Here is a 23,892-nt window from a genome sequence, read left to right on the forward strand (position 1 = left end):
ATGGCCCCTGTACCTCTCCTGAAAGTATAGCATCTCTCTAGCAGGGGAAAAAAAAGCTTGCATTGTGGTTTAAAATGACAAGAGCCTTGAGAAAACACGCTTTGGGAAAGTGTGTCGTGTAAGGGTTCTCCAGATCGTGACGACGGGTCACAAACAGGAAACCAGGTGCTCCTCCAGGTAGACCTCCCTGTTCTGTAGCTTTGCCCAGAGAAAACATTGACATGTTTAATTAAAGGGGCTAACGTGGCAGGTCTGGAAAGATGACTCCACCTTTAAGAGCCCCCGTTGCTCTTGCAGAGGACCTGGGTTCCATTCCTAGCATCCACACAGGAGATAAAAACAGTTCATGGAGGTTCACTGCCCACTTCTGACCTCTGAGGGTATCAGACACACGTACATGGCGTACATACATACCATTCAGGCAAAGCACTCTCGCACACATAAAACCTTTAAAATGTAAGGGTCTTGGAGAGTGTGGTCATGACACCCAAGGGTTGAGGAGGTGAAAATTTGGGGCTGACTTCCTATGTGAAGAATCAGACCCATTCACTGGTTTAATGGCCGTTGCTTGTTTTATTGTTTGTCCAAAGGTGTTGGTATTGGACCGAGGTAGAAAAGATAATGGTACACCAGAAATGAGCCAAAAGACTGTTCCTTTTACAAAAAAAAAGAGAAAAGAGAAGAAAAGAAAAGAGCCCTTAAACTCTGTGCTGCTTCTCAATTGGGTGCACCTACCCCTTGGCAGGGGGCTCCACTTTCTATCCCTGCAATTACTAAAGTAGATAAAAGGCTGGAGGTTTAAACTGTTAAGAGGTATCTTCTGTTAAGTAGGAACATAACTCCCACAAGTCTTTAAAACCAGCTTTGTGAGCTGAGCCGTGAGCATGGCGATGTTCCCTAAGAGCAGAGTACGGTCAGTATAAGCAGTATCCAAGTCATTGCAGGCCTGGCTCTGTCCTCGTCTCTTGGTGCCTTCCAGTATTTAAGTCCTTAAAATACTTACTGAATCTTGCCTTATAACTCTTGGCACAGGTATCATCTATACAACAACCAGAGTCAGGCAGGTTAAGTTCCTTCTGTTTTTTTCAGACAGGATGGCATTATATTGCCTTGGCTCATCCAGAACATAGAAATAATCTCCCTCTGCCTCCCCGCTGCTGGGATTAAAGGTGTACGATATCGCTAACAACTATTCCTCCCCTTCGGAGATGCCCGGCAGGCTCAGAGTCCACTTCATGCGTATGCAAATGAGTGGGTTGTAAATGTCTACTTTTCTGCAAAGTTAAATTCCAGTTTCCATCAGATTCCCAAGGGATCTCTTAAGTTGAAAGATGTTCTGCTACAGAGAACAGTTCTGGCTTTGCACAGAACTCACTTCTCTTAAATCTTTGTATCAAAGTGGGAGATATTTTTCTCATTCTCATAACACTGGTTCTAGAGTGATTCTAATCCTGGGAGGCCAAGGCCTGCTTGCAAAAGGCTGCCCATTGTTTTGCTTAATTCATCAGAGCATAGGCAAGAGAATGCACCCCAGCTCAGGGAGGGAGGGAGGGAGGAAGGGAAGGAAGGAGGAAGGAGGGAGGCCATTCTCAGCAGCATCAGAGAGGGGTTGGTGGCTGGGCTGCTCAAATAAACAAAATGCCCAGTCAGCAGAATGACTCCATTTCAATTCCTCTTGAGCCAAGGGCCCAAGGGCTCTGTCTGATTCACCCAGCTTTGCCTGAGCAGAGCGCTCATTAACTAGATTTCTGAAAACCCACTCCCTCCTGGCTCTCTGGCTAATTCCAACAGTGTTGGAGAAATAAATACCTCAAGGAGAAAAAAAGTAGCATGGGAACCTTGAAAACACACACTTTCACGTTCTTCTTTTCCTCCCTCACCCCAAACTTCTCTTAAATAGAGGTTAAGTTGTAAGACGGGCATTAACACAATCACCAAAAAGAAAAAAAAGATGAAAACAAATGACCGGACAGGTGTGAGCATGTTTGTCTGAACCCCCAGTGCAGGTGCTAACCTTCGAGGTGAGAGTCTTGGGTGTGAAGCCCTTCCCAGAACTGGAAGGTTCAACACCGGCAGGAAGCTCATTACCCTTAAGCTGCCAAGGTAAGCGACAGCCTTAGCTCCTCGAGTTTGTTTTCCTGGGAGAATGAGAGGCTCAGCGACAATTCTTCCCTCTGATGAATGCCAAACGAGGATGATGAGAAAGACTCCCAGCGCCGTGATCCCTTCCCTAATTATTTTTAGCACTTCACACAGAACAAGACCTAACCCCACGCAACACAAACCACCATCACATCGCTTGAGGTCAACAACAATCAAAAGTCACTGTCCCTTTCTGTCTCTGCAGGGAAAGAGAATCTCTTCCCAGAGATTCAGACCTAGATATACAAGTCCACAACTGTCTACATCCTGGGAATAACAAGGAAAACTTTGTACACAAGTTAAGCCGTCGTTACACCACTCCACCACAACTCCCTTCACCGCTCAGAATACATTTGAACAAAACCAAAAACTCATACTGTCCCCACTACCCTTATCCCTAGAACACAATTCCTAGAAAACCTAACTTGTACAATTTGCACTGAGCATGCTGTCTTCAAAGACCCTGCACACATATACACACAGACACAAAAACACAGACAAGAGAAAACTCTGTTCAAGGGGATAGTTTTTCCTTCCGTGTGGGCCTTGATTATTTGGGGGTATAAAATTCATTCTTCAGTTCTGTAACCTGATCTCTCAACCGTGTGTGTGTGTGTGTGTGTGTGTGTGGTGTGTGCATGTGCATGTGCATGTGTGTGCACGTGTGTGTTTGTGTGTGTGTATGTGCAGGATGAGGGGAATATGAATTTCGAGTGAACGGTCACTCTATACTTTGCAGAGGTAGGAGTGAGAGGTGTGTAATCACGGGGGAAGAGAGGCAGACCCACAGAGAATGTCTGGCCCCTGGCTCTCAGGCTCCGAATGCCTGGTCACCATCTCTTTTCCTGTTTCCTCCTTGCAGTTTAGCCCAGTGCTCACAGAAGTAAACTTCATGGAGTCATCCATTCTGTGGGATATGAAATAGATCCTTGGGCCAAACAAATTTAGGAAACATTACACAAATAGAAGCCATCTGTGGAGGATCTCAGAGCCCTTGATATACTCACAACGGACCCTTTCACCTTTTCTCTCTGTAGAGTAAATATTTAGAAATTGGTACCGCATAGACCTCAACCATCACTGCTGGTTCCGCTGTACCCTTGAGAGTAGGTTCAGGATGAATAGGCACAAACAGAATTTGCACCATTTCCCCAAATTTTGCCCAAAGAACTCTGTTTTCGCACGTTGTCTCACAGAAGAGGTGAGAAATGCTCCCGTTCTCTGGGTACAGGAGAGGGACGGCCTGGCAGTGGCTGCTGGTAGCACCGGCTTACAGATATCACTGCAGCTACCGAAGAGAGAGATTTCAAAAGGCAGATGTCCCTCTGTCCCAGCTGCTCCCAGGACTCTGTCCCTGGTGGGTCAGCAAGTGCCTGTCCAGGTGGTGCTTACGGCCAAAGCTCTTCTCACAGCGAGGGCAATGGAAGGGCTTCTCCCCAGTATGGGTCAGCCAGTGTCTCACTAGGTGATGTCTTCGGCCAAAGCTCTTCCCACATTCCGTGCACACGTGGCACTTTGGCACTGGCGGGGCACACTGAGCCCCAGGACTCTCTCCAATCTCTTGGCCCTTGCAGGACTTGCTGTCCGCGTGCACTCTCTGGTGGCTGGCCAGGTGGGAGCTGCATCGGAAAGTCTTGCCACACTCAGGACACCTGCTTGGCTTGTCGTGCAGATGGGTTTTCTGGTGCCTGATCAGGTGATGCCTTCGCCCAAAGCTTTTCTCACACTTGAGGCAGCTGTAGGGCCTCTCTCCAGTGTGTGTTTGCTGGTGTCGGGTAAGGTGGGAACCCCACACAAACCGTTTCCCACACTGAGGGCACGTGTGTGGTTTTAAGAGAGAGTCTGTGCTGCGTAGATGAGAGACGCTGGCCTCCTGAAGGAACCGTGGGCTTGGGAGCGTTCCTGTGGAACTGCTGGGCATGGACCTCCAGCTTGGACCCTGTCCTGGGTTCCAGAGAACAGTTTCTTCAGACATACTGGATAATGTTCTGGAAGGTTCTGCCTCTAGCTCAGGGGTATCACCCTTGGGTTCACCTCCATCTTCTATGGGGAGGGAAGAATGCAGCTCTTAAAAGGAGAGTCCCATGATAGGATCCCAGCACCCAAGTCCCAGGGAACATTGTTTGATGCCAAACGACAGCCCAGGATAGCACAGTGGTTACGGAGATTTTCAAAAGCCTAGTTTTCATCAGAGACATCTTACCTTTTTAACTCTTCTTCTGCAAAACAGGAATGGAACCTCTGTGTGTGTGTGTGTGTGTGTGTGTGTGTGTGTGTGTGTGTATGTGTGTGTTTGTATATGTGTGGGTATATGTGTGTGTATGTGTATGTATTTGTATATGTGTCTGTCTGTATGTGCATATGTGTATGTGTGTGTATGTGTGTCTGCATGTATGTGTGTTTGTATGTGTGGGTATATGTGTATGTATGTGTTTGTGTATGTGTGTATATGTATGTGTATGTGTGTGTATGTATGTGTATAGGTGTGTCTGCCTATCTGTGCACATGTGTATATGTGTGTATGTGTGCGTGTATGTGTGTATGTGTATGTATATGTGTATATGTGTATATGCATGTGTATGTGTATTTGTGTGTCTGTGTGTCTGCGTGTGTATATGTGTGTCTTTGTGTGTATATGTGTGTGTGTCTGTGTGTCTATGTGTGGTGTGTGTATGTGTGTATATGTGTGTGTGTCTGTGTGTCTATGTGTGGTGTGTGTGTGTGTGTGTGTGTGTGTGTGTGTGTGTAGTAGGACTGAACCCCTTCTTAAGGTAATCATATCTGTTCTTGGTCAGCACTCAGTAAGTGATAAACGCTTTCACTGCTCTCTAGTTACCAACACTATTTACTTTCACATTTACTACTGTGCATCACTACTAGGTACCATCTTCACACTTCTGCATAGAACGAGAGCGAAGGCGTGAGCTGCAGCTATTGCTGGTTGCTGTCAGCGTCATTGGACAGAGTTGGAAGACATCTCTACGATGGCTCGGATGCTGAACGCCAGCGTCAACTCTCGCCAAGTGCCTGCTATGTGCCTGGGCCCTCGTCTACTGCTCCCGGTGTTAGCGTATTCAACCGTAACATCTTAGATAGCAAGGTCTCACGGCTGCAGGCTGCAGGCCAAACCCGCACAGCCTGACTTCCATGCCTTCCGCACCCAGCCTTGCTTTTGGAAAACCAAAACTCTCAACGTTTTGGTTAGAGACACGTAAAGATGACATCCTCATGGGTATTTCTAGGTCCTCACCTGCATACGTGACCTTCCGGATGTCCCTCCCCTCTACGTCCTGGGGGTCAGGGACCCACTGTTCTTCTCCTCCTTCTAGCTGAGGAAGCATGTCCAGTTTGGGGATGGGAAACCCTGTCCAGGAGAAAAGGAAACAGACACACACCAGGTTAGCAATTCTGTATTAATGGCCAAGACCACTTCCTAGATTCCTCGCTGGGATGAGAGGACAAAACAGCCAGACACAGCCTCCAGTCACATCTCAAGTCCCTCTTCCTTTTCCTAGAAAACCACAAACTCCTTCCCAAAGAGCCAGTCCTCCTCCTCAAACCCTCGGGCTCTGTCCTTTCTGCTTACAACTTTACCTTAGCACTGCTAAGTCTGACCTGCCCCACCTTCCCCTTCCCCAGAGCAATGCTCCAGTTCCTGGGACTGAGCTCCAGTCGTCCCTTTCTCTGCTGTGTGAGGAGCCTCAAGTTCCCAACCAGGACGAGCCTCACGATTTCACTCCACAGTTTAGCATTGTTTCCAAAGAGACCCCTCACTTCAACTCTTTTGGGCTCAGCACCAACATCTGTCTTTGTTGCCTGGACGGAGTCCCAGCCAAGGAAAGTCTCCTAGGCAGGCAGTTTCTAACACCCAGAAGTGGGCAGCCCTACCCTTCCAGGGTACATAAGATCCCCCTTACTCAGAGAGACGACGATCCCACAGTTTTCCTGCATGACATATTCTCCGTAAAAGTCTGTCTGGGAGGGGTCCAGGCTCCGCCACTCCTCCTGAGAGAAGCATAAGGACACATCCTTGATAGTTACCAAGCCCTGAAACAAGACAGGCAGTTGTCTGTTAGCAGCTGCTCTGACGGGAAACATGACCTCACTGTGAAGGGCTGAGGCGGTGGACGAAGGAGGGCAGGAGGGGACCCTGAAGAAAACCCACTAGCAGGTCACTCACTAGGCCAGGCACGTGGCTTTCTTAAAGAGAAAAAAGGAAATGAGACCGAGAAGTGAACGTGGGTAAAGTGATGAGAGGAAGCTCCCGAGTTAGACCCTGAGGAGTCAGAGGCTCCAGGATCCATCGGGCCCGTGGCTTAGCTACAGGTGTCTACTGTATCCCTTCTTACCTGCCTCAGTCTTTCCTGTAGACTGTACCATAGCCTCCTTCTTCCACTTGACCTTCCCTTCTCTGTCAACACAGCACGATAGAAACAGAACATGCCTGTCTCCCTGGGGCGCTGATGACGTCCCCCCAGGTGCTACAACACAACGGATAAGCCCAAAATCTGGAGGCGAATGGATCTTAGCTACTACCGCAGGAGTGGCACCATCCAAAGGCCTCCATCTTTCTCTGCCCCAGTGTTCTTGGAGTGGAGCGACTGAGTTGTTCTCACGGTATTCAGTACGTATAAAGTACGTAGGAAGGCTTCCCATGGTAAGCGTTCTGAGATGTTGCTGCTGCCAACACTGCTATCCTTCCACAGCTACTCTCTCGACTTACGTTCTCTTTCCAGCTCTTTGCAAAAGCTCCACGATCTACACCACCCTGTCTACTTGATGATCTTCCAAGCATTCTTGGCTCCTCTTTTCTCACCTTTTCCAGGATTTTTCTTCTCCCTTCCTCCCTTCCTCCCTCTCTCCTTTCCTTCCTTCTTTCCTTTCTTTTTTCTTTCTCTCTCTCTTTCTTCCTTCTTTCCTTCCTTTCTTTCTTTCTTTCTTTCTTTCTCTCTCTCATAAGGTCTCACTGTGCCACACAGACTGGCCCAAAATTCTTGGGCTCAAGCTGCCCCCCTACAACAGCCTCCCTAGTAACTGGAATTACAAGCAGGCACCACCATGCCTGATTTCAGATTTTCTTCCTAAAACAATCGGATCAGCTAGTCATTCTGAACTCTCCACCCCCATCCCGCAGACAACATACTCACCCAACAACACACCATTGTACATCCCTTAAACAGAATCTATCCCGTTACAAGCACACCTTAGCGTTCACGGGAAGTAGCAAGCCAGTGGGAGGGTGCCCCAGCTGTAGAAGGACAAGGGGAGCACGGCTCACCTGGGACCCAGCTGCAAGAAGTGCGGCTGCCATTTCCCAGTCTCCAGTGTCCCCCTCCTGGGGGACGGCAGGAACCCAGGGAGCAGACGGAGCTGGTGAGGGGAGAGAGGAGCCGTCAGAGATGAACTACCCATCTTCTTCCCCAGGATGCACTGGGCCCCATTTATTTCTCAATCTGCGCTCACGGGTACAACTCAAACGTACATAGAGGCCCCCACTGACAGAGTTTCACAAGGATCTAGGGACATTTAGTTAGAATAGCTGTAGTTCAGATGCGCACTGCTTGACGCTCCTCTCGTCAAGTGTACATATCATTGACCGCGTCCTCCAACTGTCATGGGTCTCCCAGCACTCCGTGCGTCTCCCATGTTGAATGCCATTAATGACGCACCTGCCCATAGGAGGAATGACGGTGTGAGAAACAGAAGAGGCTTGTTTACACAGTTTGGAAGATGCAGGACCTCATGGCTTACTGGACAGCAGGGCCCAGGAAAAAAGACTGAACCTGGTGTTTGGTACAGTCTTCAGGCAGTGGCAATTGGACGTTACTATTATTGTTCGAGACAGCGCCGTGCTATGTAGCCCAGGCTGGCCTGGGACTCATGGCAATCCTCCTAACTATCCTCCAAGGATTGAACTTACAAGTGTGAGACACTGCATGTAGGGATTTTTAATGCCACTCTTTGAGCAGAGACAGAGACTTCTAGTGCTTCCCAACCTCCCCATCCCCGTGTGCTCTTACCCTTCTCCTGAAGGGACAGTGTCTCGTCTTCAAGACCACCGTGAAGGTGCTCCAGCGGCCTTGGTGCTGTTCTCCACGGGCCCTCTTCCCGGGCTCCTCTTTCTGACCCGGGTTCCGCTGCATCCAGCTGTGCACTCATTGGCTCCCATCCTGCACCCGGGGCTACGCTCTGTTCCGAAAGCATGTCTGCAGCGAGCGTCCGCTAGGACCTGGAACAAGTCAACAATGGATCTACTCATCTACGGAAGAGGAGGAGATGCAGTTCCCAAGGCTAAGGACAGGAAGCAGAGGAGCCCCGTGGAAGATGTGCTTACAAGGCAGTGTGAGCCTAGCTTTCCTGGAGGAACTCAGGAGCCGACAGGTGCTCCACAGTCAGGTCCCGGGTATTCAAAGGCCTCACGCTATAAACAGACCTCTCCAGACAGCAAGAAGTTCACTTTAAAGACCACTCCTGAAAACCCAGAGGGTTTCCATTGTTTTTCAGCCACTCAAGGTGCAGCGAATTCATTGAAAACGCAGGAAGGGAATCCACTCAACAAAGATGGGTGCAAACATACCGAGAGAGTCTATGCCTCAGATTACATTTTCATCAACTGGTGTAGAAGTCCCACCCAGGGGGTAGACCTGTCCTGAGTACCTGCTCTCTCAAGATGAACCAGACAGCCCTCCCTTAAATCTCAGTGAAGGGACCCATGACCTGTCACTCCTACATAGGAAATGAGAACTGAGACAAACACAGCAGAAAGACAGCGACCTGGACCGCTACACAGGCGAGCTGGATGTACCCAGAGCAGCCTGACAGGGAGCGGAAACTACAGGTCGGTGAGGAGCTGAAGTTTAATTGGGACTGGTGGGAAGACCAGAGCGTGGAGAAGCGGTGGGAAGCGGGAAGGCGGCATTATTAACACAACGTTAGAGGGCGTCAGCATCCCTGTGGGCTGGAGTACGTGATGGGCACCAGTCACGGCGCCTTACAAAGAATATATCGAAGTCCAAGAACGGCATGGGGAAGCCGGTGTTTGTTCATGGGAAGAGGTTTGAGTCAAGAAAGGGAAGCCGAAACAGCAGACATAGTTTGGGCTTGACGAGCAACGGACGGCCGGTCAGTCACGCCACCCATAAAACAGAATAAATGGGGTTTGATCGCAAGAAAGGGATTTAGGTTGGGGTTTGTTTTAGAATCCACAGCAGTCCTAGAACAGGACAGGACGCATTTGACAACCATGGTAGAACGACGTTCTGCGTGCCAATGGATTTCTGTCACTCCTACTCCCTTCCCATGTAGACAGAGCGGCCAGTAATCTCCCTAGAACAAGTCAGAATTTCAGGGGCTGTTTTGCCTCACAGGGTCATTCGGTCACATCTGCAAGACCCCAGGAGGCTTGGAAGGGCTACCGCAGACTCCAGGCCAGCTACTTCCTGGTCCATTTGCCTGTGACAACAGATTTCTAAGAACAATGTACTAAATGAACAAACTCCTCTTCCATCATTGAAGCTCAAAGATGACTCTGGGGCCTCATGGACGCATCCTGGGCCGATTCCCAGCGTGGGTGGTTTCTCTTCCAGAGGTGTTAGGTGAGGAAGGGAAAGAGGGTAAGGCAGCACTTAGTGGAATTTCCATTTTAGCTCTCCTCTGGATTTCAGCGCCTGTGTCCTTTCTCACTTTTAGACACGCAGGGCACCAACCACCCTTCTGCACCTCCAGTCCTCCTCATTCCCTCGCTGCCTAGGCAGGCCCTCCAGCAGGTTCCTCTCCAGTTTAGTACTGGGACACCAGTCTCAACCCACTTCCCTGTCCCCTCCTTCAGAGGAGAGTCCTCCATGGGAAATGTGTCTGCACACTGGGCCAGCTGGGTGAGGACAGAAAACCTGTGGAGATGTTAACAGGAACCGAGCAAAGGATGTCACCTGCTACTGTCACCTGCCTGTATTTCCTAGGGTGTTGAGGCAGGGCCAGCACCTGGCCTTTCAGCTTTCACCTGTTTTCTTCTTTTCCTTTCCTCTAGTTCAGGACGATCCCAAGTCCGCTGGAGCCTGGGTTCCTGGGCTTTCATTTCTTGCCTGCTTATGTATCTGGGAGGCAGGGCACCTGCTGAATTTTTTTTTTTTTTTTTTTTTTTTTTTTTTTTTTTTGCAGCAAGTTCTATGGACAGACTCAGGACCCTGGTTTCAAAAAGTGGCCCAAGGGCACAGGGACAAGAGTGGTTCCCAGTGGCCGGGCCACCGCAGGTGTGGCACCTCGGGCCCTGAGCCCAGCAGAGTAAGATTTCTTCTCTCCTGGTCACAGCACCACGGGGAGGGTCAGATTTCAGAAGACTCTGGAGCTCCCTAAGTGAGGCCAGAAAACAGGTTCCTGCGAGCCGGGGCTATAGCAAGTGACAGAAGGGTGCTGCGGGGACGCCCATGCCAGTGACAGCGACGGGACCGGGCATGCGACACCGACGCCACCGTCCCCACGGCCAGGCTGGCGCCCTCCTCCACGCCCACCCGCACCCCGGCCCCACTCACCCCGGCTCGGCCCCTTGGCACTGCCTCCCGCCCGGCGCGGCCGAGCCCGTGGCCCGCAGAGCCAGCGACAGGCGACAGGGCCGGCGCGGGGCGGGCACAGGAAATCCCGCCGCTTCCGGGGCTCCGTGGTGCGGGCGGGGGCGGGCGGGGGCGGAGGGGACCGCTGGACCCACGCTCCTGTCGCTGCTGCCGCAGCCCAGGGGCTTTGCTACTCCCGGGGCCCCGCCCACAGCCTGCGACCACCCACAGCGCCTGGCGGTGGGGGCGACAAGAGGGCTGGAACCCTCCCCTCAGGCTAGCCCTCCTGACAGACAGACAGACAGACAACCGACTGGACAGTGGACTTCTAATGACGCCTTCCTTCACGTTGGCTCCACCAAGATGGTGCTGTGTGAAGTGGGCCCTGCTGCCGCATTGCCTTCGTATCTGAAGAGACATGAGCTACAAGTGTGCACGGCACATTTAGAAGACTTGATTTTTTAAAATGCAATGTTTACGCTACATTGGGTTAAGTGTGTTAATTTTGCATATTACAATTGTGACTTGCACTACATTTCTGCTGGGCAGGGCTCCCCTAAAGCATTAATAAAATGAAGGAGACTGGGAAAGACCAGAAACACCTACAAAACAGATAATGGTAGAAAGAACCTAGCTGGTAAATGATATATTCCCGTTGTTTTATCACAGTCGTTCCGCAAAATCTTATAGCCTATCAGTGGAGGCCATGTGCCAGAGGCGTATCATAAGGTATGTGATACGTGTTTTTAAAAATCTACCCCGAGCCGGGATAGAAGCAAAGAGAAGTGACTGTGTCTGGCAGGGAGGTCAGAGACTCACAGAAATAGAGGAGCGGGGACGATGGGATGAGAGAGGAGGGACACCTGCAGTTGGGAACCGGTGTAGAGGGCCTTCTAGGAGCAGCTCACGGGATGTGTGAGGATGGTTGGACCAGAGCGTCTCTCCTCAGCTCCAGAACCAGTGCTGGAAGTTCTCTTAGGTAGGGGAGAGGTGCTTATTAGTGTAGCCCAACAAATCAGTACCGTAACTCTAGTAAAAGCTTTTTCATGTCCTTCACTACATGTGGGTGGACGGTGTGAAACCAGTGGGGGGTGGGGGGTGGGAGAGGATCTCTGCTCTTTGTTTTTATGAAAGGACCAGGTTCCTTTCACCTAGCGTCTCCACTGTCTCAAGTGGCCTTAGAATAGTCCTGTCCAAGGGTAAGAGGGAAGAGAGCTGTGTCTGACCTGTAAGCTGTATTAGGAATCAATCCTGCAAATACTCTTTCTTTCTTTCCTTCCTTCTTTCTTTCTTTCTTTCTTTCTTTCTATCCTTCTTTCTTTCTTCCTTTTCTCTCTCCCTCTCCCTCTTCCTCTCCCCTCTCCCCCTCCTCCCCCTCCCTCCCTCCACCTCCCCCACCCTCTCTCGACAATAAAAGTGATCTTTATTAGAAAACAATTATTGTTAATTCCTCTATTGTGGATAAGTTCACTCCAAACTTTTTCGCCTGACTGGTCTGTCGTTTGTTATGCACAAGAACTCGTGCACATGTGCATGGGTGTGCCCTCACGCACGTGCACGCGCCCGCACACACACCCACACACATGCAAAGTATGTATTTTTATTGACCTTTTTTTTCTTAAAAAATTATTCACTTTGCATCCTCATCATAGCCTCCCTCCCCTCTCCTCTCCTCCCAGTCCCATCCTTACAAACCCCCCCCATTCCCTTCTCCTCAAAGAACGGGAGCCACCTTGGTACCACTCTACTTTAGGACATCTAGTCCCAGCAGGATTAGGCACATCCTCTCCCACTGAGGCCCACCCAGGCAGTCGGGGTAGGGAAAAGGGATTCAATGGCGGGCAACAGAGACCGAGACAGCCCCTGCTCCACTTGTTCCGGGACCCACATGAAGAGCAAGCTGCACATTTGTTACAATTTGTAGCAGATCTAGGTCCAGCGCCTGCATCTTCCTGGTTGGTGGCCCAGGCTCTGTGAGTCCCCGTGGTTCCAGGTTAGCTGACTCTGTAGGTGTTCTTGTGCCCCCGAGTTGCTCACTCCTGTCCCCCACTCTTCCACAGGATTCCCTGGGCTCTGCCTGATGTTTGGCTGTGGTCTCTGCATCTGCCTCCATCCACTGCTGGATGAGGCCTCTCAGGAGACAGTTATGCTAGGCTCCTGTCTGCAAGCATAGCAGAGTATCATTAATAGTGTCGGGGGTTGGCTCTCTAACATAGGCTAGGTCTCAAGGGGCAGTCATTGGTGGCTGACCCCTCAGTCTCTGCTCCATTTTTATCCCTGCACATTTTGTAGGCAGGACAAATTTTGGGTTGAAGGTTTTGTGTGTGGATTATTAATGTCCCCCTCTCTCCCCTGGAAGCCCTGCCTGGCTACAGGAGGTGGCCACTTCAGCTGCTATATACCCCTCTGGTAGGAAGCTAATGTAGGGTCACACCCATAGACGCCCATAAATCTACAGGTAGTTATCAGCTGTAGGAGTTCTCTGGTAGGGTTTTGGGGGTCACTTCTGTATACTATCACATCATCCTTGAATAGTGATACTTTGACTTCTTCATTTCCAATTTGTATCCCTTTGATCTCTTTTAGTTGCCTTGTTGCTCTAGCTAGGACTCCAGATACTATACTAAAGAAAAAGGGAAAGAGTATTTTGTCGCTGATTTTAGTGGAATTGCTTTACGTTCCTCTCCATTTAATTTGATGTTGGCTATTGGCTTGCTGTATACTGCCTTTATTGTGTTTACATATGTGCCTCATATCCCTGATCTCTACAAGACTTTTAACATGAAGGGGTGTTGGCATTTATCAAAGGCTTTTTTTCAGCATCTAATGAGACGATCATGTGATTTTTTTTTCTTTCAGTTTGTTTATATGATGGGTTACGTTGATGGACTTTTGTATATTGAAGTATCCTTGCATCCCTGGGATAAAGCCGATTGGACCATGGTGGATGATGTTTTTGATGTGTGCCTGGATTCAGTTTGCTAGTATTTTATTGAGTATTTTTACATCAATGTTCATAAGAGAAATTGGTCTGAAATCTCTTTTTGTGTTGAATGTTTATGTGGTTTAGGTATCAGGGTGACTAACTGTGGCCTCATAGAGTGAGTTCGGCAGTGTTCCTTCTGTTTCTATTTTGTGGAATAGTTTGAGGAGTATTAGTGTTAGCTCTTCCTCTAAAGTCTAGTAGAATTCTGACAAACCATCTGGCCCTGGGCTTTTTGGGGGAGTGGGTGGGGGGAGACTTTTAATGACTGCTTCTGTTTCTTTAGGGATTATAAGGCTGTTTAAATAGTTTACTGATCTTGATTTAACTTGGTAAGTGGTATCTGTTTAGAGAGTCATTCATTTCATTTAGATTTTTCAATTTTGTGGAGTATAGGCTTTTGAAGTAAGACCTAATGATTGTTGGAATTTCCTCATTGTCTGTTTTTATGTCTCCCTTTTCATTTCTGATTTTGTTAATTTCAATGCTGTTTCTCTGTCTTTTAGTTTGGCTAAGGGTTTGTCTATCTTGTTGATTTTCTCCTCTTGGTTTCTTTGACTCTTTGTTTTGTTTTCTTGGTTCCTAACTGATTTATTTTGGACCTGATTTTGATTATTTCCTGCTGTCTACTCCTTTTTGGTGTGCTTGCTTCTTTTTTCTAGAGCTTTCAGGTGTGCTTTTAGTAGCTGGTATGAGAACTTTCTAATTCCTTTATAGAGGTTCTTAGTGCTATGAACTTTCCTCTTAGCACCGCTTTCATTGTGTCCCATAAATTTGGGCCTGTTGTGCCTTCATTTTCATTGAATTCTTGAAAGTCTTTAATTTCTTTCTTTATTTCTTTCTTGACCCAGAGGTCATTAAGTAGAGAGTTGTTCAATTTTCATATGTGTGTAGATTTTCTGGTGTTTCTTCTGTTGTTGAAGTCTGGCTCTAATTCATGGTGGTCTGATAAGATTCAAGCGTTATTTCAATTTTCTTGTATCTGTTGAGGCTTGCTTTGTGACTAACTATAGGGTCAATTTTGGGAAAGGTTCCATGCGGTACTGAGAAGAAGGTATATTCTTTTGCATTTGGGTGAAATGTTCTGTAGATGTCTGGTACATCCATTTGATTCATAACATTGGTTTCTTTTATTATTTCTCTGTTTAGTTTTCATGACCTGTTGGTTGGTGAGAGTGGGTTGCTGAAGACTCTCACTATTAATGTGTGGGTTTCATTATGCAATTTGAGCTTTAATAAATGTTTCTTTTACAAATGTGGATGCCCTTGTGTTTGGGGCATAGATGTTCAGAATTGAGATGTAATGTTGGTAGATTTCTTTTTTCTTTGATGAAAATGAAGTGTCTTTCCCTTTCTCTTTTGATTAATTTTGGTTGAAAGTCTATTTTATTAGATATTAGAGTAACTACTCTAGCTTGCTTCTTGGGATCCGTTTGCTTTTCCAGTCCTTTACTCTGAGGTAATGTCTATCTTTATTGCTGAGGTGTGTTTCTCATATGCATCAAAATGAAGAATCCTATTTTCCAATCCATTCTGTTAGCCCATGTCTTTTTATTGGGGAATTGAGTCCATGATGTTGAGAGATATTAATGATTATTTTGATGGTGCTGGTGTAAGTGTGTGTGTGTGTGTGTGTGTGTGTGTGTGTTTCTCTTGTTTTTTTTGTTTGTTTGTTTGTTTGGAATTGCTTATTTCCTGTGTTTTCTTGGGGGTAGTTTTCCTACTAATATTTTCTATAGGGCTGGATTTGTGAACAGATATTTTAAAATTGGTTTTATCTTGAAATATCTTATTTTCTCCTTCTATGGTGAATTGCTGGGTATAGTAGTCTGGGTTGGCATCTATGGCTTTTTAGAGGTTGCAGGATATCTGTCCAGACCCTCTAGCTTTTAGAGTCTCTGTTGAGAAGTCAGGTGTAATTCGGATAAGTCTGCCTTTGTATGTTACCTGGCCTTTTCCTTGTAGCTTTTAATATTCTTTCTTTGTTCTGTAGATTTAGTGTTTTGATTATTATGTGGTGGGAGAATTTTCTTTTCTGGTCCAATCTAACTGGTGCTGTGAGCTTCTTTTATGTTCATAAACATCTCTTTCTTTAGGTTGGCAATATTTTATTCTATGGTTTTGTTGAAAATATTTTCTGGTCCTTGTTGCTGGGACTTGTTACTTTCTTCTATTCCTAAGCTAGGTCTTTTTATGGCACACCAGATTTCCTGAATGTTTTGTGTCAGGATTTTTTTAGATTTAACATTTTCTAATGTATCAATTTCTTCTATTGTATCTTCTACATCTGAGATTCTGTCTTCCATCTCTTGTATCCTTTTGATGATACTTGCATCCATTGTTCCTGTTCTCTTTCCTAGGTTTCCCATTTCCAGGATTCCCTCAGTTTGTGTTTTCTTTATTGCTTCTATCTCCATTTTCAGGTTTTCATCAGTTTTATTTATTTCCTTCACCTCTTTAATTGTATTTTCCTGAGTTTCTCTGAGGGGTTTATTTGTTTCCTCTTTAAAGGTCTCTATCATCTTTATATGATTGGATTTGAGGTCATTTTCTTGTGTTTCTGTTGTATTAGGATATCCAGGGCTTGATGTAGTAGGGTAGCTGTGCTCTGAAGATGTCATATTGCCTGACTTTTGTTGATTGTATTCTTTCATGGGCTTTTAGCCATCTGGCTGTCCCTGGATGTTTCTGTTGTAGCAGGTATTGCCTAACCTCAATGATCCTGGTGTAGCAGACCTCTGGTGGGTATCCTTGGCTGGACAGTGGAAATTAGAGGGTGGTGCAAGTCTCCCAGCAGTTGGGTGTGCCCCTGAGGATAGGCAGGAAGAGGATTGTGGGGTAGAAGGGAGGTGCAGGGATAGAAGGCCACTCAGGACAGCTGGGCATCCCTAAGAAGACTTGGTATGCAGGGGAAATGGGTGCAGGAAGGGTTCCAGATCAAGAGGCCTGGTGAAGGTGGGCAGAGAAGTGGCCTGACAGTAGAAGGTCCAGGGTGAAGTCAGGTCACTCAGGGCAGCAGGGCATGTCCCAAAGGGCTCAGTATGCTAGGGAAAAGTGCTGTAACTGGAATTCATACAGTCAGTTACACGGCCACAAGTAAACTCAGACTGTGAAGTAAAGTGTGCCTGCCTGGTAGAAAAGAAAACACTGTTGTCTGATGCATGGTGTGAAATTAAACTGACCACCTAACCCTACCTTTATCTGAAAAGCCAGTTTGGGAAAAACTGAAAAATGTTTTCCCCCTGGAAGTGGGGGCATTGTGAGATAATATTCTATGTCCCAAAAGAAGGAAAAGGAAGCAAAATAGGTTTAAATCCAATGACAAGTGGGGCATTAACATCTAATAAATATCTATTCTATGCCAGGCAGGGTATTATTTCAAATGCGACAAGGAATTAATGTAAGATACAATTATATTTTGTGTTGGCAGTTCCATCTCTTTAGCAATCAATCAACAAACACTTGTCAGGTGTAGACATTGCCTCTACCTGAGTTCAGGGCCATGGAGTAAATGAAGTAGGGAAGAAAGCAAGCCCTGGTCTGACTTCTAATCTGGTGCGCCTGTCTCTGGGATGGTATCCTTTTATCTTCCCCTGTAATTGCATGGAAGGCCAAACACCACACCACATCGCAAGGGGAAACTACATATGTGGAGACCAGCCATCAGATGATGCCACCTTTACATTTTTTTCTGAGGAAGAGTTCCAAGATCAGCTTCGGAGCTGGGGTGTGAGAACCTTGCAGGCTGCTCAGAAGGTGCTGGTGGATGCGCTGTGTGATATGGGAAACTCACAGACACAGGGATGTCAATAATAGAGCAGAAAAGAAATGAAATAGGAAGCTGGTGGAGTGGGCCAAGGAGTTAATGTGCTATGTCAAGTGACAGTCACATGTGTTGACAATCACATGATGTATCGCATGGTTCTTACTATGTCATCATTAAGAACCCAATGGTCCCTGACCTGCTCCATTGATGAAACTCTGGTTTGTTTTTGTTTTTGTTTTTTAAATGAATGAATTGTATCTGGTTAGATTCTAACACATAGAATACAGACTTCCTTAGAATGTAGCAGGTTTCCCTGGGCGCAGGGAGAGGTCTCAATCATTTTACAGTTCTTGGTTCTAAAGAAAACTTGCAAATGTCTCAAGAGGTTAGCGGTTGTACTGGCTGGTTTTGTGTGTCAACTTGACACGAGTTGGAGTTATCACAGAGAAAGGGCCCTCAGTTGAGGAAATGCCTCCATGAGACCCAGCTGTAAGGCATTTTCTCAATTAGTGGTCAAAGGTGAGAGGGACCAGCCCACTGTGGGTGCCATCCCTGGGCTGGTGGTCTTGGGTTCTATAAGAGAGCAAGCTGAGCAAGCCAGGGGAAGCAAGCCAGTAAGTAACATCCCTCCATGGCCTCTGCATCAGCTCCTGCTTCCTGGCCCACTTGAGTTCCAGTCCTGACTTCCTTGGGTGATGAACAGCAATGTGGAAGTGTAAGCTGAATAAACTCTTTCCTCCCCAACTTGCTTCTTGGTCGTGATGTTTTGTGCAGGAATAGGAACCCTGACTAAGACAGCAGTCTTTGTGTATTAGCCCTGTCTCCTCTATCCATAAACACAGTTTTCAGCACTGGGGAACTTTACAGTATTGGTGGCTGGGTTCTCAGACTCATCAAGGCACAAGATTCTGTGTGGGAACAGGACCAAGGATGGGAGTTAAAAGGTATTAGAGTCACAAGACAAATCCTGGGAATCAGACTTGGGAGAGCAGCATCAGGGTGCAGATCTGAGTTTATTTGCAGCGCATAAGTGTATGTACAATGTTTGAGTCAATCCCAAACTCCTAAATCCTTGGCCAATTGTATCTCCTCACACCATTACTGTGCCCCAGTGAAAGCCCCTGCCTGATGAGGTTACTCAGAAAGAGTGTGCTGGGGAGAGAGTAGCCACTACCCTGGGCTCGGTTTCTTTTTGTTGTCTCCCTGGTGTTCCGGGGGCCATCTTAGATCTCATGATGTGTATAGCAGATCTGGACTCTTTGAGGAGTCTCAGAAACCTGCAGGGCCTGGCTCTCCATCCCCGTTTTTCCTTCACGAGGTTGACCTTCACATCCTCATAATTCTATTCTAGAGTAGATCTCTGTGGGGTCTTTTTATTTTTCAATCTTTCCTCAGCAATTCTTACACCAGCCACCGCTGGGGATCACTTCCCTATGAGATTCTCGTTTGAAGCTTAAGACACAAATAAGTAAACACTGTAAAGCACAGCACAGGAAACACAGGGTCACCGGAAACGAGTTTCAAAACCCAGAACACATGTGCTGGTTTCAAACATTTTTTTTTAAACCTCTTGCAACTTCGTTATTTCAGATTAGATATCGTTGAGCTGTGAGCTCCCTCTGCCAAAGGACTTTCTACAGAGTCAAGGATATTTTCCCCTTTATCCTTTCTTCCCACCAAGCTAGTTCTTCTGTAGGATTAAACTGTGATCCAAAATCGTGATTTCTGTTACTGTCAGGTGTTCAGAAGTCTAAGGCTGAGGGCAAGATACATAACCAGCCATCAACAGCACTCATGGGTGCACCATTTAGACAGAAAAATATTGTGACTAGGTCAGTCTACACAGGAAACATGTCCCACTGATTGGAGGTTCCATTTTGTCCCTAGAGTGTCTGTAAGAAACTCATTAGGTATACCATGACGTAGGACATTCTGACTGGGAACTCCCTAGATCAACAAATTTATAAATTTCAACACCAGCATACCTAGGCTTCATCAGAACATTTCTTTCTAGTTCATTTTTTTAATATAGGCATGTGAACCCCAGACGTGGTTTTTATAACTGTGGAATTCCCATGAGCTACGTGACCAATTGTACCTGAATCAGCTGTGACCTGTCTGCTGAGAACTGAACGTGCATGTGGATCAGCTAGGCAATGCCCACAGTGGGGCGATCCTGCCCCAGCCTCACCCACACCAGCATGCCCAGAAAGGAAGGAGGCCTCCACTCATTTTTACCTTTTTTTAATCTTTTCATAAAGTCATCCGTAAGGCAAGGCATTTACTCTTCATCTGTACGCAAATACACACCCTCACTCTGATTTGTTTTATCAATAAAGTATTTGAATAAATTATGGGTTTTAGTTTCCACATAATAGTATTTATCTACATTTTGGTACTTAGTGCGTTCATGACTTGGTTTTAATCATCGTTCTTTATGGATGATGTCATCGACACTGTAGAATACAATGGTCTCCTGAGTAACCATTCCCACAGACACACGGATGACCCTGGTAAAGAGAGAAGGGCAGGAAGTTTAGCTCAGTGATGGAATACTTACTTAAGCACGGCCCAACAGACAAACAAACAAATGAACCAACATGTTTCATGTTTTAGGAGGAACCAGGGAAAATTCACAAATGTGTAGAAACCAAATAGGATATTCCTGAGCAACCAATGTCTCGAAGGAAAAATGAAAGGATGAATTGTTTACAAATCATCTTGGAAAGGATTGAAAAAGAAATGGATGCAGGAAAAGTGATCCTAAGTGGGAACGTCATAGCCATAGACGGCTAAACATAAAAGGACGAATCTCAGCAATTAAATGTCACCTCTTAAGGAACTGTGGAAAAGGACAAACTGAGTCAACCTTAGCACAAGGGCAGAGACAGCAAGAGTCTTATCATGTGAGTGAGATGGGAGAAGGAAGTTAGAGAAGATGGGTGGGACTGGAAGCTGCACTTTTAACAAAAATAAAACCGGCAAACCCTTAACTAAGCCAACACAGAAAAATAGAACTCATAATCAGGAATAAGATACTTACATCCAATACCACAGACACGCAAAGGACAGTCAGATCTACTGTGAACAGGAACAACGCATTGGAAAACCAGGAAGAACTGATACACTCCTGCAAGGCCGCCAGCTGCCCAAATCTACGGGGCCTGTAGATTTTGCTTTATCTCTAAAAATTTCTGAGGGGCTACATAATCAAGCTGTTTTCTATAAATTCAAAATTTCTTGAGACTGGAGCTGTAAAACAAATGACCCCTAAAGCGATTTCAGACCAAGTCCTTGACATTTAGACAGGAGATTCCCTACCAGAGAAAATGAGAATACTCTGAAGTCGTTGTCACCATAATTTGGAATTGTTCATGCTGACCTTTGCAGCTTCCCACTCCACGGGTAGAACTGTGCCTTCCCTTTCAGTCCTAAAGAAATCCGATCGATGAAAAGAATGGCAGATTGATAAAGTCTCAGACTTCTCTATGATATGACAGCTCTGTCCTGTGCTCCTCCTCCATCATCTTCTTTTTCTTCTTCCTCCTCTTCCTTTTCCTCCTCCTCTTCTTTTTTTTCTCCTTTCTTCTCCTCCTCTTCTTATTCCTCCTCTTCTTTTCCTCCTCCTTTTCATTTCTTCCTCTCTCCCTTCCCTCCTCCTCCTCTCTCTCATCACATGGACTAAGAATCAAACCCAGGACCTCATGAACTCTAAGCAAAATTCCCCAAGTGTATTACATTCCTAGCCCTTTAGTCCTTCATCCCAACCTGAGTTTCCACTACTGGGAAACAGCCCTGGAACTCCTAACACCGGAACTTAGTAAGAATGGAGGAGCTCAGAGAGTGAGTTTCTGCCACCTGCTTCACATCGAAAGGAAATGATGTAGAATATTCCAAGAATTCAGCTTTTTAAGTCTCAGAAGTTGATTTTCTTTCCCTAACCAAATAAAAATCTGAGTAGGTGTCTTAGTTAGGGTTTTACTGATGTGAACAGACACCGTGACCAAGGCAACTCTTATAAGAGCAACATTAATCGGGACTGGCTTGCAGCTTCAAGATTCAGTCCATTATCATCAAGGTGGGAACATGGCAGCATCCAGGTACACATGGTGCAGGAGGAGCTGAGAGTTCTACATCTTCATCTGCAAGGCCACTAGGCGATGACTGACTCCCACATGGTTAGGAGGAGGGTATATTTTTTTTAATTTTATTTTATTTATATGAATACAACATTGCTGTCTTCAGACACATCAGAAGAGGGCATCGGATTCCATTACAGATGGTCGTGAGCCACAATGTGGTTGCAGGGGATTGAACTCAGGACCTCTGGAAGAGCAGTCAGTGCTCTTAACCTCTGAGCCATCTCTCCAGCCTAGGAGGAAGGTCTTAAAGCCCAAGCCCATAGTAATGCGTTTCCTCCAACAAGGCCACACTTCCAAATATCGCTGCTCTTTGGGCCAAGCATATTCAAACTACCACAGTGGGTAACAACATAGACAACACAGAACATATGTTTAATTTTTGATAAACACAAAAATGTTGGCGCGTGTGCATTCTAGTTGGGTAAACGGTAAAGTGTTGACGTGGGTGCATTCTGATTGGATAAACACTAAAATGTTAGCATTCGTGCATTCTGATTTGAATGAGTGCCTGTTAAGAAGCATTGGGCATCTTCATTGTCTTCTTCCTGTTTCCTGGTTTCTTGTTTTGCTTGTAAGGATGCTCCTGGGCAATCTGTGTGACACTAGCACTTTCTCGTTTGTTTTCCTCCTGCTTGGTTGCCCTGTGCTAGGCTGGTTGTAGGTCGATGAATAAATAATTAGGGTGCTGTTTGTCTGGGGGAAGTTCATAGTCACAGAGGAAGTAACAGTATGCGCATGTGTGGAGGGGGTCTTCTTTGGTCTTTAGATTATAACTGAATGCTTACTCAGAGGCCATCTGTGTATAGCCCAGACGAGGGATAATTAATTGATAAAATGGTAGATTGACACTTTCTAGAAGGAGGATTCAGCGGCACGCATTATCTTCCTTTTGGAGCTTCTGCAGAAAGCCCAGTGGCCGCCGCTGGATGAACATTTCCCTCTCCACATTATTACATTGTAACACCCACTTACTTCTTACTCTTACTGCAGGGAGAGAAACCAAGAAATCCTCTTGTTTTGTTCCTTGTGTGAACAGCAATAGCTGTGTTCGGCATGTGTGCAAGAAAGTAACTTCTCTTCCAGACAGCATTATTTTGCTCAGGTCCTGGTGTCCATCAGGCTCCCCTCTCCCTGACGCTCTGGCCCACTTTACATCCTTCCCTAAATTGGGCTGTAGCCTTCAGAATGAAAAGCAGCTCGTTAGAGACATGTCTTTGATGCCCACCTTGACTCTAGGGTCATGTAGTCACCCATGGCCGTCTGGCCTAATAAAGAACCTGAGAGAACTTACCACATCCCTTTATCACCTCGTCTGCATGGAACCGGTCACTCTTTGATATTTCACTCTCTATTCCTCTTTGGTCCGACTTGTCAGTGTGCTGAGCAAAGCTTGCTGCGTGTGAAACCACACCGTCATGGAGAAGTGATGAATTGCGGGTGTCACCTTAAAAATCCAGTTTCTAGCAAGCACCTCCACAAGTGCTCCAGTCCTCAACTGTGACATCGTCTAGAAACATAACTGCAGTGAGCCAGTGTCACATTTAGATCCAGAGCCTAAGCGCACTTCTTTCTTTCTAAGTCCCCAAGTCTCAGGTACTCTGTTGCAGCAACAGGAAGTGGATGAAGATGGTGTGCCAGGATAACCCTCCAGGCTCAGCATTGAAAACGTTTCGAGGATCTTCTAATCTTGTGCTACATTAAGTCAACAAGGAAACACTGATTCTCAGGATACAAGCATGTCACCCAGGCAATCACACCATTGGTCGGCGTTCGTTTGGTTTGGTTTTTGTTTTTTCCCCATGATTTCCTTATTCTAAGTGTTTCTCTGAGGCTGCTATGTAAGTAGACCAGACTCCTCAAGTACAGTAATGCAGAAGGCTAGCTACACCCAGGTAGCTAATGAGTGACAGCTGAGCTTGCCCATCTAGAAGACAGGTGAATTGGTGTCTTAAATTTATTAACTGTTTGCTTTCTTGACTTAACTAGCTTAGCAATTTCCTTATATGTATTGAACATGAAACCCTTTTAATTCTGATTTTTAAAAAATTTTGTTTCAATTCTCTCTCATAGGTTGTGTTAAATAATAAAAAATGAGGGGCTATCCCACGCTAGCTCCGGCTACCCTCTGGCCCCAACGGTCTCACTGCATCCATGGCTAGCCCCACTCATCGGCCGTCCATCTCCCAGTTAGCTGTCACGAATGCCAGTAAAATCAAAACTCTTCAGGCTCGTAATTTATCAATCAGATTTGTATCAGTAAATTCTCACCCCACAAAACGTCCACACGATGAACTCAGAGTCAATTGATATTGA

At 46.5% G+C, this 23,892-nt stretch overlaps 1 protein-coding gene across 2 annotated transcripts; it reads right to left on the reverse strand.

Moving 5' to 3' along the window:
- Positions 1 to 2,793: 2,793 nt before the first annotated feature.
- On the reverse strand, positions 2,794 to 8,382 carry Znf641 (zinc finger protein 641). Of its 2 annotated transcripts, none has more exons than XM_032885891.1 (5): positions 8,163 to 8,382; positions 7,421 to 7,512; positions 6,060 to 6,147; positions 5,393 to 5,506; positions 2,794 to 4,185 (listed from the first exon to the last, which is right to left on the reverse strand). In XM_032885891.1, the coding sequence occupies exons 1-5, from the start codon at positions 8,344 to 8,346 to the stop codon at positions 3,449 to 3,451; spliced, it is 1,215 nt and encodes a 404-aa protein (XP_032741782.1). In that variant the 5' UTR covers positions 8,347 to 8,382; the 3' UTR covers positions 2,794 to 3,448. The 2 variants fall into 2 exon arrangements, with proteins under 2 accessions (XP_032741782.1, XP_032741774.1); XM_032885883.1 differs by having other exon boundaries at positions 6,060 to 6,189; positions 8,163 to 8,349.
- Between the last annotated feature and the right edge of the window lie 15,510 nt (positions 8,383 to 23,892).

This window comes from Rattus rattus, chromosome 1 (assembly GCF_011064425.1).
Source record: "Rattus rattus isolate New Zealand chromosome 1, Rrattus_CSIRO_v1, whole genome shotgun sequence".
Lineage (NCBI taxonomy): Eukaryota > Metazoa > Chordata > Mammalia > Rodentia > Muridae > Rattus > Rattus rattus.

Excerpts from the sequence above, each read along its gene's own strand:
- Znf641 (XM_032885883.1), bottom strand. The coding sequence starts at position 8,346 with ATGCTTTCGGAACAGAGCGTAGCCCCGGGTGCAGGATGGGAGCCAATG. Across the intron at positions 6,190-7,420 it reads TTCTTGCAGCTGGGTCCCAG|GGCTTGGTAACTATCAAGGA; the intron begins GTGAGCCGTGCT and ends GTCTTGTTTCAG. Across the intron at positions 4,186-5,392 it reads CCGGAAGGTCACGTATGCAG|AAGATGGAGGTGAACCCAAG; the intron begins GTGAGGACCTAG and ends CCCTCCCCATAG.